Source organism: Peromyscus eremicus, chromosome 1, assembly GCF_949786415.1.
Source record: "Peromyscus eremicus chromosome 1, PerEre_H2_v1, whole genome shotgun sequence".
NCBI lineage: Eukaryota > Metazoa > Chordata > Mammalia > Rodentia > Cricetidae > Peromyscus > Peromyscus eremicus.
Genome location: NC_081416.1, coordinates 91,341,967 through 91,359,225, shown reverse-complemented (window position 1 = coordinate 91,359,225; position 17,259 = coordinate 91,341,967). Strand labels below are relative to the sequence as shown.

The 17,259-nt window shown below is 44.3% G+C and overlaps 1 protein-coding gene across 2 annotated transcripts in view; it reads right to left on the bottom strand.

Annotated features, from left to right (window-relative positions):
• Irag1 (inositol 1,4,5-triphosphate receptor associated 1) overlaps positions 1-17,259 on the bottom strand; it is a 108,733-nt gene that overhangs the window by 27,935 nt on the left and 63,539 nt on the right. For both annotated transcript variants that reach the window (XM_059268848.1, XM_059268840.1), the window contains 2 exons: positions 6,396-6,519; positions 3,397-3,427 (listed from right to left, as the gene is read on the bottom strand). In XM_059268848.1, coding sequence (XP_059124831.1) covers positions 3,397-3,427; positions 6,396-6,519 — 155 coding nt within the window. The remainder of the gene's footprint in view (positions 1-3,396; positions 3,428-6,395; positions 6,520-17,259) is intronic.

Below are 17,259 nucleotides of genomic sequence, written 5' to 3'. Positions count from 1 at the left end.
TGTTGGGAACAAGAGTGTGGTAGAGGTGCTGGGAGAAGTCACTGCTGCCAGTAAGGCCGCAGGTGGGATTCTTGCTCAAGTTCCTTACCAGAGTCCTTGGAACTAGTCACCAAGGCCCCCAGGTGCAGATGAAGCCCCCTTCACAGTGAAATACACAAAAATGCACAAATGACAACCCTTGAGCTGCAGAGGACAAATGTAACCATCAGACAATAGCATTCTGCCTTTCCCTGAATCAAGAGTGTGACGTGAGCGCCCGTGTTTGGGTTGAGATAGGTTTAGACCAGTACAGCTGGCCCTGTAAGCAGTCTGGATTCGTACTGGGATCTACTGTGTGTGGGAGTGAGGGGGGGGGGCGGGTTGTAGAGGAGTGGGAAGTTTGCATCAAATCTCTGATCTAAAGAAGTGCCAGGTGAGCTTCAGTCTTGTGGATTTAAAGCAAACTTCAGTGTCCAGCCTCATTATTTCTAATTCCTCTGTCAATTTTAAGTAACTTCCATGTTAGACAAGGCCAGGCATGGATCTGTTGAGATAAACTTCCAGGAATAAATAGTCCAGTCCAAGACAAAACACACCATATGGGAATAATTTTTTTTTTAATTTTTAAAACATTCTGTGTGCATGGGTGTTTTGCCTGTGTGTATGTCTGCACACCATGAGTACAGTGTCCTTGGAAGCCAGAAGAGGGAGTTGGATCTCCTGGAACTGGAGTTACAGATGGTTGGTTGTAAGCTACCATGTGGGTGCTGGGAGTTGAGCATAGGTCCTCTGGAGCCTTAACCACTGAGCCATCTCCAGCCCCCAAGAATGAAGTTTTTAAAGGTGGCGTTGATCAGATATGGAATTCCTAGGGTAACAGGAAGCTACCAAGAACTAGGCTCATCCTATTAATACCACTCACTGCAATACATTACTACTGGGGAAGAAAAATAGACAAATGGACTCCACACAAGAAATAGAAGGACGTGAGGGAGGGGCCTTCAATTCCAGTTGCTTCCTCTGCCCTGCCTGAAGCAAGTGGGAGGAGCAACTTGCTTTCTTTCTCTTTCTTCTTTTGTGGTGTGTGTGTGTGTGTGTGTGTGGTGTAGTGTGGTGTGTGTGTGTATGGTGCGGTGTGGTGTGTGTGTGTGTGTGTGTGTGTGTGGTGTAGTGTGGTATGTGCGTGTATGTGTGTGTGTATGGTGTGGTGTGGTATGTGTGTGTGTTGTAGTGTGTATGTGTGTGTGTGTATGGCGTGGTGTGGTATGTGTGTGTGGTGTGGTGTGGTGTGGTGTGCGGTGTGTATGTGTGTGTGGTGTAGTGTGTGTGTGTGTGTGTTGTAGTGTGTATGTGTGTGTGGTGTGGTGTGTGGTGTGTGTGGTGTAGTGTGTGTGTGTGTGTGTGTGTTGTAGTGTGGTGTGTGTGTGTGGTATAGTGTGGTGTGTGTGTGTGTGTGTGTGTGTGTGGTGTAGTGTGGTATGTGTGTGTGTATGGTGTGGTGTGGTGTGTGTGTGTGTGTGTGTGTTGTAGTGTGTGTGTGTGTGTGTATGGCATGGTGTGGTATGTGTGTGTGGTGTGGTGTGTGGTGTGTGTGGTGTAGTGTGTATGTGTGTGTGTGTGTGTTGTAGTGTGGTGTGTGTGTGTGGTATAGTGTGGTATGTGTGTGTGTGGTGTGGTGTGTGTGTGTGTGGTGTGGTGTGTGTGTGTGGTGTGGTATGTGTGTGTGTGTGTGTGTGCAACAACATACATGTAGAGGTCAGGGAGTTGGTTCTTTCTGTGTACCGTGGATCATGAGGTTGGCAGCTAACACAGTATATACTTTTACTCTCTAGCCATCTCATCAGCTCATGTACTCTGTGGTCACTGACTCTGTCTGGCTTCTGAAGTTCACATAGCACGGCCAATGGCAGTTATCTCCAGACAAGAACTGACCCCTAGATGATGACGGTGGTTCTACTGAAAATAACCCCTGATTGATCATCACAGTGTGAATTTTGTAGACTTGCTACATTTAACCCCACAACGACTCTCTGGAGTGAAGACTCCTACACCCATTTACAGGCAAAGAGACCAGGACTAGAGCCATCATGAACTTGTTCAAGGAGACAGAGGTAGCAGCAGAGCAAGGACTTGACCTTAGATGACCTGGTTCCCAAGTCTGTTTTACTCCCACCGTGTTGAGGGCTGTGCGAGCACACATCTGAAGACAGGACCTGGCATTAAGTGAGCTGCCATGGTCAATCTCCACAGATGCTGGGGTGGACTTCGACTCACAGCCCAGTGATGGGGATTCTCTCCTACCCAGCCTCAGTCTGTGAACAATTCTCAATGCTTAGCTCTCTATGCCTGACTCGAAGGGTCCTGAAGTCAGTTGGAATATTGATATCCAACTCTTCCTCTTGGTAAATCTTGAGTCTGGGACCTTGAGTGATTGTTTTATTGCCCGGTTTCTCTTCTGCTTTAAGTCTTGCTCTGTCCACTTTGCAGAGCAACTGGGAGATCAGCTGGATGGAGGGCTATGCGCACGCTACAGTTACTACATCTGGTTTGAGGTCATTGTGCCACCTGGGGTAGACACTCCAGGTTGTCTATCTTCCTTTGCTCACTTATCTGGTCCACTTCACCAATCCTCCCTGTCTCACCTCTGCCATGTTTCTTGTCCATCTGTCCCTTCACCAGAATGAAAGTTCTTCTCAGCTCACCCATCACCCAACATGGGGACAAGGAGCCCACAGGGTTGTCATGGTCAGATCAAGGAAGGCAGTGACAACAGCTTTCACACTGTTAGCTGAGTTGGCCTTCCTGCTACCCAAACTCTCAGGAACAAGCAACTTTGTCCTCCAGACCAAAGTCTCAAGCTTGAAATCTGGCCACATTTTTTAAAAATTGAAATAATAGAAACCCATCCATCAAGGGACATTAACAGTCTCTGAAGGGCCGGGTGGTGGTGGTGGCGGCGGCGGCGGCGGCGGCGGCGGCGGCGGCGGCGGCGGCGGCGGCGCACGCCTTTAATCCCAGCACTTGGGAGGCAGAGACAGGCGGATCTCTGTGAGTTTGAGGCCAGCCTGGGCTACCAAGTGAGTCCCAGGAAAGGCGCAAAGCTACACAGAGAAACCCTGTCTTGAAAAAAACAAAAAAAAAAAACAAACAAACAAAAAAAAAAAAAAAAAACAGTCTCTGAAGGTAGAGGCATCAGCAACCTTCTCACCTCCAACAAGACTTGTCAAAATCCTCTGTAAATGGAGGCAGGCAAGAAAAACTCAGCAGTGGGCTGGGAACAAAGATCCAGAATATTCCACAGTCACTTGTTCTCACTCTTGTGTAAGAATGTTGGGGCCACAGGCTGGAGGAAGCAATGTTTGGATAAACCTCAGCAAAGAGAGTCGCCACATCTCACAAAGCCCTTGAATCACTTACCTCAACTTCCTTTTCCGTGAGTGGAGGGGCGCTGTGAAGGAGAAAAAACGCACGAGTGAGCATTATCCAACCCATTAACTAAAGCAGAAGGTGACTTCGGATGACCATGCATTGCCAGAAAAGGACTGAGCAGAGTTTGTGAGAGGACAAGGATCCAGAATCTTCTTTGTCCCCTCTGTCCTCTGTGAGCCACTGACCTTTAGAGAGGTGATGTGGAAAACATTAGATGTTGGGGTCAGCCCTCCAGGACAATCACTATGAACCCTCTAAATTCCAACTTGCTCATATGTAAAAACCAGAATAATAACAGCTACCTTATGTAAGCCTTATAAAGAATGTGTGTATATATATATATTTGCACATACACATACATATGCATGAACATGTGTGTAGTATGTATGTGTGTAAATACAGTGTAGTCTTTCACACACACCAGTTCCATATTCCTGGAACCAACCAACTATATATTGAAAGCTTTAAAACAAATTATGTCTATACAGAATTTATTCAGACTTCTTTGGCCACATTCTCTAAGCAACACAGAATTGCACTTATTTATATAGAATTTATACTACATTGGCTATCATAAATCCTGAATTGATCATTTAAAGTATGGGAGGGTTGTATAGACTATGTAAATACTGTGTCATTTTGTACAAGGTCTGGAGCATTTGGATTTTGGTATCTGTGCTGTGTGTGTGTGTCCTGGAACCAACGCCCACTTCGGGTTAGCTGTATATGACATCTTGGCTATTATTACTATTCACCCCCAGGCTGTGAGGAATCAGAAAACACACATGAATTTTTCACTTACTAACTATGTGTCTGATCTGAACTGTAGCTTTTGAGGGGCTTCTAACACTGCAAAGACTGATCCTTCCTTCCTAGACTCTGAAGACTGTGACAAACATCCATTTGGTCTAGAAACTACAAGATAAGAAAGGGGTTGGTAGTGTTCATTGCAGCGAGATTCTCCGAAGCCTGGAATCAGGGTGGCGAGTGAGTACCAGCTGACACAGAAACCTGAGAGGTTTCTGTGCAGTTTCCATAGCCTGTCCCAGTCAGCAGACTCCTTATCTGCACACCCACTCCATGTGGCTGCCAGTGCAGCACTTAGTAACTCAAGCTGGGCCCATTGGAAGCCCAGATAACATAAATACCACACAGGCGCTTTCCTGTGCTGGGTGGGGAGGCCAGAAGGGGTCCAACTCGCGTCAGAGGACTTGGCAAGCAAGCAGGCCATCAATAAACTTCTCAGGAAACACAGTTTTCCTCCCTTGGATGGGTACGGAGGGACCCCGAGAGCAAAGGCAGGGGTCAACCTTCTCTGCAAAGGGCTGGTTCTCACCCTTGACAAGGGACATTGAGAGCCTTCCTGTCAGGATGAGACAGCAAGACCCTGTGGCCATCAAGCCACAGAAAACAGAGCATGGGGACAAACAACAGCAAAGGTGTCTGATGCTTTCAATTCTTGTCACAGCCCCACCCCACAGGCCCTGTCCTCTGAGGGTCAATGCACTCTCTCGTTGTTATGTAGAGCAGGCATATGTCTGGGGGTTATGAAAGTGCTCAGAATGTGCCTCAGACAGCTAGGTTCATTTGGGTATTACATGAAATTTACATCTTTCCATAATTAATTCAGCAAGCTTGGTTTTCTACTTTGGTGACACATTCTGCCTTGGACTACAGAACACATCAGTATATGTACAGTAAGGAACAGGGTGGTGTGATGTCAGCCAAGTGGTTACATGGCACAGCCAGTTCTTAAGGCAGAGCTCAAGACTTGCATGTGCAGCAAGGAGGTGGAACCACAGGTCTCCAAGACAATGGAGTAATGGAGTGTCTTCTCAGGTAAACCTGTGTGCCCTCTTTGACATGTCTGTTTAAATCCTTTGCCCATTTTGGGAAACTCTTTATTTAAATTTAATAGAATTACAAGAATTCTTTGCAGACTCTAGAAACATGTACCTTACCAGGTAAATATATTTGTCCCCATTCTGTGGGTTGCTTTTCACTTTCTAGACAGCATTGACAGGGCAGGCTTTTTATCAGGATTATTATGATGGTGACGAACTTTTCACCTCTTCTTTCTAAACCTTACGCTTGTGCTTTTCCTGTCTTATCTAAAGCCGTGGACCAGCTCAAGCTCACCGCTCCTAAGGATTGCCTCTTGCTGTTTCCCCCCCAAGTGTTCTACAGCATTATCCCTTCCACTTAGGTCTGTGGTCCGTTTTGAGCAGGTGTCTGCATACTACGGTAGCTTCGCTCTTTTGCATGTGATCTGCCAGTTGTCTCACTGCTGTTTCTTAAAACTACTCCTTTTGTTTGGAAAGCTACTCACCAAGTCTTTGCATGTGTGGCTTCTTCTTGCATCCTGAACCCCTTACTATCCCGCCGTCAAGACCTTCTTTGACTCTCCACATGCCTCACTCTGATGCCATTCTCTGTATTGTCCTGCTTTATGGTCCTCCTAGCAACTTCATTATCCCAAATCCCTATGCTTTATTCTCCGATCCAGTTCTCAAGGATGTGTTCTGTGTTGACATTGTCCCAAGTCCCTGCCCACACATGGTCTCTGCCCATGGCAGAACACTTGGACTCTCCTAAGAGCAATGAAGCTGGAGGAAAAAAGGCACTCGCTCCCTGTGAATAGAAGTCTGCTCAGTTCTTCATGTGGTTTTGGATGTTGTCCATCTCTCCATATACAGCATGTCCCACAGGCAAAAGGTTCATTGGATTGAACCATGTGCCCTGTGGCCCAAAGCTCACCACTCTCACAGCTCTGGTGACTCTTTTGTCCTCAAAGGTTCTTGGCTGTGAATCCCATATACTCCTGGCATTGGAAAGTACTTTGTGTTTGGATGCATCAGCCCTGCCTGGACCACTAAACTGTATCCCTTCTGGGATAAGGACCAAGACTGATACTCCTTTGTGTTCCACCCCGGCTCTAACATGGGTGCCCCCTGAAAGGTCTTCAAAAGCTGAGGTTCTGATTTTACCTTCCGGTGAGTGACTTGTGAACCCTCAGTTTGCGCAGCAATATGTCAGAAATGTTGGGCATCACATCCAGACCACTCTTTGACTCTTCTTCCTCAGTTCCAGGGGCGAGTTCAGAAGAGACCCCTGGAAAATAAGAGCGCTTCCTTAGAGGATGCCTGTTGGAAATCATACTAGCCGATAGTTTCAGGCCTCAGGAAGACTGTCAACACTTGTAGACACTTTGTCACATGCCAGAGACCTTACAATTATCATCTACCTTACTTTACCCTCACAGAGCCCTGACGAGCTGCTTCTCAATCATCCCATTTTACAGGTGGATAACACAAGGCTCATCACAGTTGGTAACCTGCTGAAGATTACAGGCACAGTAAATGACACAGCCTGACTGCAAACCAACATCTGTCTGTCCCCAGCTGTTCGTTCCCGTCACGCTCCACTGTGTCAAGTCAGAGCATACATCAGCGTTTAGTTGTGATGGCAACTGGAAGCTGGTTGGTTCTTTGGTTATGGTGTTTGGAGAAAACCTCCCTATTTGGCAGACTCTTCAAGGGATCTCTTGACTGATAATTCTTTCCCAAATAAATTCAAAAGTGCTGTTTTCTAGCTCCTACCTAGAAATCAACATCTGGTTTGCCACCAAATAGTAACAGAAGCGGGTGTTTTCCAGGATAAAGCTAAGGTCACCAGCCCTGTCACAGAAATACGGATGCCTGCTCATCAACAGAGCCAACAAACAGCCTATGATGCCTCCTGAAATGATGCAGGATTGTATCCGGGAAACAGAGAGAGCAAACCATAAATCTCTCTTCTGCTTGAACAGCTTTTGGGCCCTGCAAACCAGCCCTTTCCTGGATCTGTCCCCTATTCCCAGTTGCTCTTTAGGGAATCCTACAGTTCATGCTCTCTAGACACCATCCCAGGTCTATACATATTTTGCTTTGTTGCTGTTTAAGAGACCTAGGTGTACTCTAGCAATTTTAACACAGGACATTGGCCACCATCCTTGTCATTGACCTTTGCATCCATGCAGGATAGGCTTGCTGTGACTTACTGTGTAGTCACAGCATATTTAGAGCAAAGTAAAAGCCTCACACTTCTTTCATTTGAGCCACTTCAGGATCCCTATCCTGCAGAGTGAGTGTTCTGTATTTCCATGCAGCAGTCTACTCATATTTACTGTCTTCCAGGGCCTTTGACCTAGCAGTGTTCCAAACTTGCTTGTCCATTTTCCAGAATTACAGGCCAGGCTAGAGATCAGGACTGAAGACAGAGTTGTAGCAATCATTTAAATGGAGTTAAGGCTGGGATTCTTGTCACCAGAGGAGACCAAGCAGGGAGGGATGCTGTGGGATGTATGGCAAATGTGTTGCTAATTAATCAATAAAACACTGATTGGCCGTTTGGCTAGGCAGGAAGTATAGGCGGGGCAAGGAGGAGAATAAAGCTGGGAAGTGGAAGGCTGAGTCAGAGAGACACTGCCAGCCACCACGATGAGGAACAGCATGTGAAGATGCTGGTAAGCCATGAGCCATGTGGCAAGGTATAGATTAATGGAAATGGATTAATTTAAGCTATAAGAACAGTTAGCAAGAAGCCTGCCACGGCCATACAGTTTGAAAGCAACATAAGTCTCTGTGTTTACTTGGTTGGGTCTGAGTGGCTGTGGGACTAGCAGGTGAGAGAGACTTGTCCTGACTGTGGGCCAGGCAGGAAAACTCTAGCTACAGAGGGAAGGAGGCACACTTGGCCTCAGTAATTAAGTTTTAAACAATTTGATCCTTTCTGATAACAGAATGGTATTACAGGTTCCCTGATATTTCAGTTATTCAAATGAAGGCTAAGGACCATCTGTCGGGGAACGAACAGGCAGCCTATGTTTCTGGGTATATAACATTAGACTAGATGTTCCTGTAGCTACCTGCCAACTCTTGGGTTTTCTGCTGGCATTTATTGCTCATGGACAGTTCCACGTGTCAAGTGGCAAAGCTGTGTCAGCTGTGGCTTCATTCTATATTTCTACCACACTTAGCAGAGAGTCAGTTAGGCAGGGAGCTCCAGAAACTCTGTGTGTAACTGAAACATAACAAATCTAATGTCATATGAAGGACACACCAGAGGCTTCCACCTAAAAAATTCTTTTAAGTTGAGGGAAATGAGGAGGAGGAAGAGGAATGAGGATGGAAAGGAGAAAAGAAACTAAGTAGGTCGTCTAGCTCTTGTAAAATAGCAATCCCGTAACTGGATACCAGGACCAAACGCCATCTTCCTGGAAGCAACCAAATAAACAACCAAAAAGTAAACAAATAAACAAACTGCCTCTTCATACAACAACATGCAAATATAGGAAAGGGCCATATTTAAAAAAAACAATGGCTAAAAACAGAATTTCCTAGAAATAATGTGGTGCCCCCCACCTGTGAGGCTCCTTTTCTTCCTCCCTCAAAGAATAAGGGTTTTGTTGGGTTTGTTTGTTTTGAGATAGAGTGTCACTATATAGTCTGGGCTAGCCTTGGACTTGTGTGGGTCCTCTCGCCTCAGCCTCTTGCATGCTGTGATTACAAGCATGCCTCTCACCACCTGGCTCAAGAGTGGGTTCTGGAGAAGAAGGAAACTTCAAAGAAAGCCAGAGCACAGAACAAGGAAGGAAGTGGACAGAGTGAGTAGGCAGCCTGTGGAGGGAAGTCAGGAAGAAAGTTTCTCCAGAAGGTTCTACACTCTACCAACACTGCAAAGACAAGAGAGAAGCTGCTGTCTGTCTTGCCATGTAGCTTTTCCCACCAAGGAGGGGAGAGGAAGGGAGCAACGGGTGCCTGGTACTGTATCAGAATTGCTTACCTTGAACAATACGTTGGGGTTTACCAGAAGGGAAGACTAAAAGTAAACAAATAAAGCCATCTTTTCTGATGAAGTGAGTGGCAGGAGACGTATGAACAATTCCAGCTGAAGCTACCTCATGCCTGCAAGTCGCACTTCTGGAAAACAGCAGAGTGGCCAAAGTCCTGGGATTTTACCTATCTTTTCTTCCCTTGGCCTGGCAGAAGAGTGAATGGCTCCTGGGGAGGGTTGGGTCAAGTCTGGATAATAAACATCTATGCAGACTCTCGCTATGTTTCTATCCTAAATTGTGCTCCAAACCCCACTAATCCCCGGCCGCGGGAACAGAAATATCCCATCTTGGCACAATGAACTCAAGTTTCGGACTCTGAACGAAGGAAAAGAAAAGCAGCAGAAAGGCAGTCCTACCAAAGCTACCGCTCACAGCTTCGCCTCCACTTCTCCGTCCCGCCCACTCAAGCGGCGAAGACGCCCACCCAAGCACCAGTCCGCAGCTAAACCACCGAGGAGGAGGAGGAGGAGGAAGAGGAGGAGGAGGAGGAGGAGGAGGAGGAGGAGGAGGAAGAGGACACAGAGAGCTCAGCCGAGGCAGGAGGGAGTGAACAAAAATAAACCTGCCCTGCACACAAAGAGAAGAGAGGAAAACCAGATAGAAGTGGCCGGATCAGAAAGAACTGAAATGAAAATGAGTGACATGGCAGCTAGACAAAAATACTAGAGTTAAAAGAGGAAGGAAAGATAGAAGGTAGAAGGAAGGAAGAATGGAAACACACAGGAGGCAGATGTCAGGATGGACCCAGAGATGCAAGAACACAGAAAAAAGCCAAACTGCATTTCTGTGCAAAATATACACTGTCAATGCTCAACTCCAGGAGAAATTAGAACCTGAAAAAAAAAATCTAAAGAAGAAACCAGAACAAGATAAGAAGATCAAACACAGATGGACAGGGATTCCTATTTAAGGAAACAAAGTAATGACTGAGAGCAGAATGAGCTAGAAATTGAAAACAGCCAGTCGGTATATTGAAAATGAGGACATGTAGACAGTTTCGCTTGAGTTGGTAAGGTGGTTGGGACAGATTGAATGATCATAAAGAATGTACAGAGGAAAAGAAAGATGGAAGGAGGTGGGTCCTAAGTTGAGTCCTACTGACTATTTCATCTAACAAACAAGATATTCAAAGACATAATAGGGAAAGTTGTCCTCAGTGGAGGGGAGAGATGAACTTGGAGGTTGACTGTATGTAGGATGCTTCTGTTTTTAAAGCATGTCTATAAAGAAATGCTACTGCTGTTATTCTTAACAGAAAAAAAAAAGACACACACAGGTAACACAAGGGCTAATGGACACCAGAAACCAGCCTGCCCCGGGCTTCTCTACAACACTGAACACAATGGAAGGAGTTAACCAAGAATTTTATAACTGTGCGGGCTAGTGCTAACCAAGACAACATTGTCAAATATGCTACAGACACAGAACACCTCTGGTGCTTGCTTCCCAGGGAAACCACTAGATAAGGAGAGACAGCTAAATAAGACATAGGTCAAATTAAAATGCCTAGGGATGGTCAGCCACAGGAAGGAACTGGTGGTAAGGGTGAGACTCTTACTCGAGTCCATATCTAGACAACTGTGCAAACCGGTTGCAGAGCGGAGTGTAAATGTTATAACGCAGACGACGTACGAAGAAGAATTCAGCATTCAGACAGGCAGAGACGGGAAATGGGGAAGACATGGCAGGAGAAGAAAACACTTAATGAGATGTTCTGCTCCCGTTGTTTTCTCCATGCTCCAGCTTTGAGGTCTTTTTAATCTGGGAAAGACTGCCTCCCCTAGGCTGGCTAATTCCAGGAGCGAGTGGGGAAACTCTCCTTTGAGTGTGTCTTTGGCATCTAAACCGATCTAACCAATCTAGAACCTATATTCCCGACCATCTCCTTTATCCATCTCGCACACCAGTGTTCATCCTTGCCTTACCTCACCATGTAGCCAACACTCAGACACCTCTGTCCTTTCCAGTCTGCTAAAATTACTCAGACGATCTGACCCTAAGCTTACTTAGGGTACCGACTCTGCTCAGCCCACCCCTTACCATGAAAACCCCAGTAAAGGGCTGAGACTGCTTGCTGTCCATCTTCTACCTCGTGACTGACCCTGGTCCCTTCCCAGGTGGCCCAGGCGGTACTGTACCTCCTATGCTAGGAAGTCTATGAGTATAAACTTCTCTGACGACAATTATTTCTCGGTCCCCATGTCTTGCCATACGTGACCCAAACAATGCTGGGTAAGGAATTTAGAACAATTACCCAAAACCAAAGCATTAATGCCAGGAAGATCCACCACAACTCTAAACCCTTACTGTATTTCCTAATACATTGTCAAAACTAATTTCTCCTCTTTGGAGGAAGCGATTATGGAGATTCAGCAAGTTGTAGAGTTTCACATCGCTTCAACTCAAACTCAATTAAATTGTAATGTTTTTATCTGGAAAGGTACATCTAGTATACTCTCTCCCCTTCCTCCCTGCCTCCTTCTGTATTTGAGGGAAAAGGGACCTGTTTTGGTGCAACAAGGTAGTTTTTTCTCTCTTCTCTCTTCCAAGGCTAAGCCACTGGTTAGAATAAATTTCTCTGCATCTGTCTTCTCAGGAAGGCATTTTCCCTATGTGAGACATGGGACTGTGGCCCAGCCTCAGGGTATGTAGAAGGACCATCCACCTACCTTAGAATCCTGATCCAGCTAGCCAACCACCGCTTAGATAGCACAACTGTTGAACTTGTGTTGTGATATATTATAATGACTCCATCTACCCTTGGGTTTTCTCTCACAGATAGTGAAGGTAAGTCCATTCATTCATGAATTATTTCCCTAATTGTTGAGTAATTACTATGTCCCAGGCAAGGGGGGCTTGGAGCTAAAGATAGATTCCCTGCTGAGCAAAACCTTCACACGGCTGTCCCTCTCAGGGCTTATCACTTAAGAGGACAGAGATATCAGAGGAGAATCCCAAATGGCAGCTCACTGGGTAAAGAAGAAGAGAAGAAAACCCTCCAAAAAGAGGGGCAAGTGTGTGCCCAGCTGAGAGATGGGGGATGAAGGAGCTGTAGAAGGATAACCCAGTGTTGGCAGCTGGGGAGAAAGTGGTTCTAGAAGATGCTCCGATGCTCCGGGAGGTGAGTGGGGCAGGGACTCTGGACACCGTGTGGCCTATCTACGAGTCGAGAATGTGGTCAGGAGACAGCTGAAACACTAATGGCTGCTGGGACAAGGCCGGCTCCTTATGGTCTGAGCCCCACCCCCACGTTTTGTTTCCCACTCCCAGACAACAACCCAAGGAGTGGACCACATCAGACTCATATCTTTGTCTTGAAATAATGACCGAAGAGTAACACGTTGTGCAAAATGTTCCCTGAGAAGGGAACAGGTTGAATCATCAGGAAGGTCAGATTTATCAGGGAAACGAGTCCTCAGAAACTGAAAGAGCTGAGCTTCTGAGGACTCCAGAATGCTCTGAGAAGGACCTTTCCTGTCTCCCAGGAATGGCCAGCAAACCTCACTAGAGATTCGAGTTGAGCCTGGAAATATTCTCTGAGCCAGAGCTCAGAGGACTCCTAATCCTTTTGTTCTGAGTAGAGAGGGTGGGAAGGGGCCTGTGGATAGCTGCAGCCCAATGCTGTCCTGTCACACATGGTTGACAAGCTAGAGTTCCACAGTCCAGCAAAAGTCATCACAATGAATGTCAGGTTCTAACTGAACTAAAGATCACACAAACAGTATACCTGTTTAGTGAGGTCTGCAGATGCCATAATTATCCCCACCACAGAAGCAGGCAAACTGAGGTGCAAAGGAATAAGAAACTTGCCCAAAGCTCAGCATCCAGCAGATGGTGAAACCCAATATTTTAATCACCCACACCCTAGACCTGAGAGAATAGGAGGAAGTGTTCATTCATTGAACACCCACCAGCGTTAATTTTGTTTTCTTTCTCTTTTTTAAAGGTTTTGTGCATATGTACCTGTGTGTGTGTGTGTGTGTGTGTGTGTGTGTGCGTGTGTGTGTGTGTGTGTGTGTGTGTGTGTGTATGACAGAGAGAGAGAGAGAGAGAGAGAGAGAGAGAGAGAGAGAGAGAGAGAGAGAGAGAGAGGTGCCATGATTACAGACCTGTGCTCCAGCATTTGGCTTTTTGTGGGTCCTGGGGATCCACACTTGGGTACCCACACTTGCAGAGCAAGTGCTTTACCCACTGAGCCAGCTCTCCAGCATAGTTTTCTTTTTAAAATTGGGTACTTAGAGTAGTCAAATTCACCTACCTACTTGTAAAACTCAGTGATTAGTCTATTAATATTAGGTAGTGAGATTTTGCTACGGACTGTGTATATCTAGATTAACATAATTTTGTGGGAAAGTTTGACTATATGCACACAACACATACACACACATACATGTAAATACCTTTTAATCCACCCATTTTACTTATAGGATGACATCCCTTAGAAAGTAAGCATTTCTATAATATGTAAGAGAGTGTTCATTATACCATTGTTTATAGTAGAGAGAAATGAGGGGAAAGAAATATATGTCAGTTTAATTTTTATTTTAAAAATTTAAAGCTACATAGGTATTAAGTGGGAAACTGTCTAGGTATATTGTTAAGTTGAAAAAATGATGTGACAGGTACCTAGCCAGCCACTAAACTCTGCCCACATGAATGAAGTTTGAACGTGGCTTACGAACAGCCATCAGACTAGCAACCACGCTCCCAGCCTCCTTTGCTGCCAGTGCAGCTAGGCTACCACAGAACTGAAACCAAAGAGGCGTTACAGTTCACACCCTGCTCTGGATTCTCTGTCTCTTCTCCCTCTCATGGGACTCCAGATCTGCCCAAGAGCCTGCTGGAAAGAGCAAAAAAGACGTGAGGGTCCCTGGATGGCTGGGCAGAGCAAAGCTAGCCAACGTCTGAACGTTTACTCTGGAGTTATAACTGAAGAGTGAACGATAATACAGTGTGTCTGGATTCCCAATTTAGATTTTAGATTTAGATTTTATTTTACCCAATTTAGATTTAGATTTTATTTTACCCAATCCAAGAAAAGTTGCAGATACTTCAAAACAAACACAGTTACAGTTACAGACTTGAATGATGGCTATGAAAGAAAATATACCAAGTACCCATTTAAAAAAAAAAACAAACAAAAGGAAAAGAAACAGAAAATACTAAATAAATTGAATGGTATATAATCTGTTCAACAAATATATTTGATAGACTTCAACACCAATTTTGAGATTTGGGAAAGAAAAATATGTAAAAAAAAATTTTAAATTATATAATAATTATAAATATATAATTATATATACATATATATATTAAAAGGTTAAATAATACCTGTCCTGGTTAGTTTTTTCATCTTGGCACAAATGAGACATATCTAGTAAGAGGGAATCTCAACTGATGAATTTTCTTTATCAGACTTTCCTATGGACATCTCTGAGGGGCATTTTCTTGATTAATGATAGGTGTGGGAGGGTCCAGCCCAATGTGGTCCTCAGCGGTATCAGAAAGCAAGCTGATCAAGCCAGCAGCTTTCCTTCATGGTTCCTGCCTCTGCTCCTACTTGAGTTCCTGCCCAGATTTTCCTACATGATGGCCTGTGATCATGTAAGCCAAATAAACCCTTTCTGCCCCCAAGTTGTTTTGGTCAGTGTTTTATCATAGCGACAGAGAGACCTAACTAGACAATATCATGTTTTATAATGATTACATATACTTTATATCAAAGCATAGAAATATAATTTTAAGTAGTACATTTATCTAATAAGATGCAATAAGAGAGAGAAAAACACACTAAAATTCACTCAAAAAGAGAAACAAGACAAAATGTTCTCCTTATCACTATTATCAAGTTTGAGAGCGTTGCCAAAGCAATAAAGCACACACAGATGCAGAGAGATGCACATTGCCTCCCATGGGCAGGAGAACAACCATGATGACAGTGAACCAGATAAAATAAAGGAACAGGGATTGTGTTGTAAATTCAAAAAGAAAAACTGTTCTGCAAAGTAGCCAAAGCCTTAGAAGTTACACACATCTGGATTCTGATCCTGCTTCTGCAGTTAAGAGACACACCACCATGGCCTTCATAAACCTCAACTTTTGTGTGTCATGTGACCACAGTAAGGCTGCTTCTCATGGTTATTGTGAGCACTGAGTCTGACAGGGTCAAATATTCAGCATAGCATCTGGCATGCATAATCATCCTAGCTTCTGTCACTGTAACAGTCACTGGAGTCAGCACGCTACTGTATAAGAGCAGTATTTGTGACACAGGAAGTATGTAACACCAAGCCACATTCATCTCCACCACTAGTGATCCACCAGAAAATCTAGTGAACTAAGAGTCTTGGTTACCAAGAAGCAAGTGAAAGTGGTACCACAGAGTGTAACAAGAGCCATACGCAAAGCACATTAGACACTCTGGAAGAGAAAAAAGAAATACCTACACATGTCTAATGGAAAGCTAAATGTCTGCAAAGTAAAGCAATGGTTTATAAATTGCAAAGCAAGTAAAGCTTAGACAGTCCTTCTGAATCCAGTGTGTGAGGTGCACAAGATGGTGTAAATTTCAAATGTGAAGGAGGCATACAGATGTCACGAAATGTAAAACTCCATTCACTTCTGGTGTAGACTCCTGTCTCCTAGCTCCTTGCTCATTATGTGATCTTGATTTGGTTCTGTCTAGAATATTAACACATACATTGCAGAAGAAAAGCAAGTAGGAAAGACCAATCCCACTGTACAAGACAGCACAGTCTTATTAAAGCCACGATTAAAATGTGCCCTCTTGACCAGAAGGATACAGAGCCAAGCTGGATGTGGTGGCACACATCTGTAAATCCCAGCATTCAGTAGGCTGAGGAGTAAGGATTGCTAGTTCCAGGTCAGTTCAGGCTACAGAATGAGATTTTTGTCTCAAAAAGAAAAGAAAGAAAAATGAAACAAAACAAAAATTAAAAAATATAAAACAAAAGAGAATAAACATAATCAACAACAACAACAATGAACAGGACCCTTACTCCCCCATAAATATATGAATGTAACATGTGACTGTTTCAGTCACAAAGAAATATAGACACTATTAAAATGTTAATGCAGAAATGAGCTCTTAAGTCTTAAAATACCTATTTTTTTTTGTTGTTGTTTTTTTGGTTTTTCGAGACAGGGTTTCTTTGCGTAGTTTTGCGCCTTTCCTGGGACTCACTTGGTAGCCCAGGCTGGCCTCAAACTCACAGAGATCCGCCTGGCTCTGCCTCCCGAGTGCTAGGATTAAAGGCATGCGCCACCACCGCCCGGCAAAATACTTATATCTTAAAATGAAGTTCAGAGGACATTCAAGACCATTGGTCTAATAATATTGGTCTAAATAATGACTTCCAGGCTACATACTGAGACCCTGTGTCAAAAAAACAAAATACAACAACAACAACAAAAAGATGAAGTCAGAGGTATTAGTAAAATAAACACAAGTAAATGAAACTATAAATATGTGAAGCATGGCATGTGCATGGGGATGCACATGCACACACACACACACACACACACACACAAAATAATAAACTAAAAAGTTTTTAAATATCGGAGAGATGGCTCAACAGTTTGGAGAAGATCTGGTTCGATTCCCAGCACCCACATGTTGCCTCCAACTGTCTGTTACTCCAGTTCCAGGAGATCTGATGCCTTCTGGTTTCTGTTGGCCCTGCATGGACATGGTGCATGGATATATGTGCAGACAAAACACCCGTACACGTAAAAGAATATAAAAATAATTTTAAACATTAAGAAAATATTCAAACAAAGTGTTCATATCTGTTATGCACAGACGTCACATATATTACTAACAGCCAAAAAAATAATAATAATCTAGGCCTGAAATGGATAGATATAAAGCAAAAAAGTTACTACCAAAAAGAAAAATTTAACCTTGAGCATGCTAGAAAAAACTGAAATAAAAACAAAATGTCATTTTACAGTAG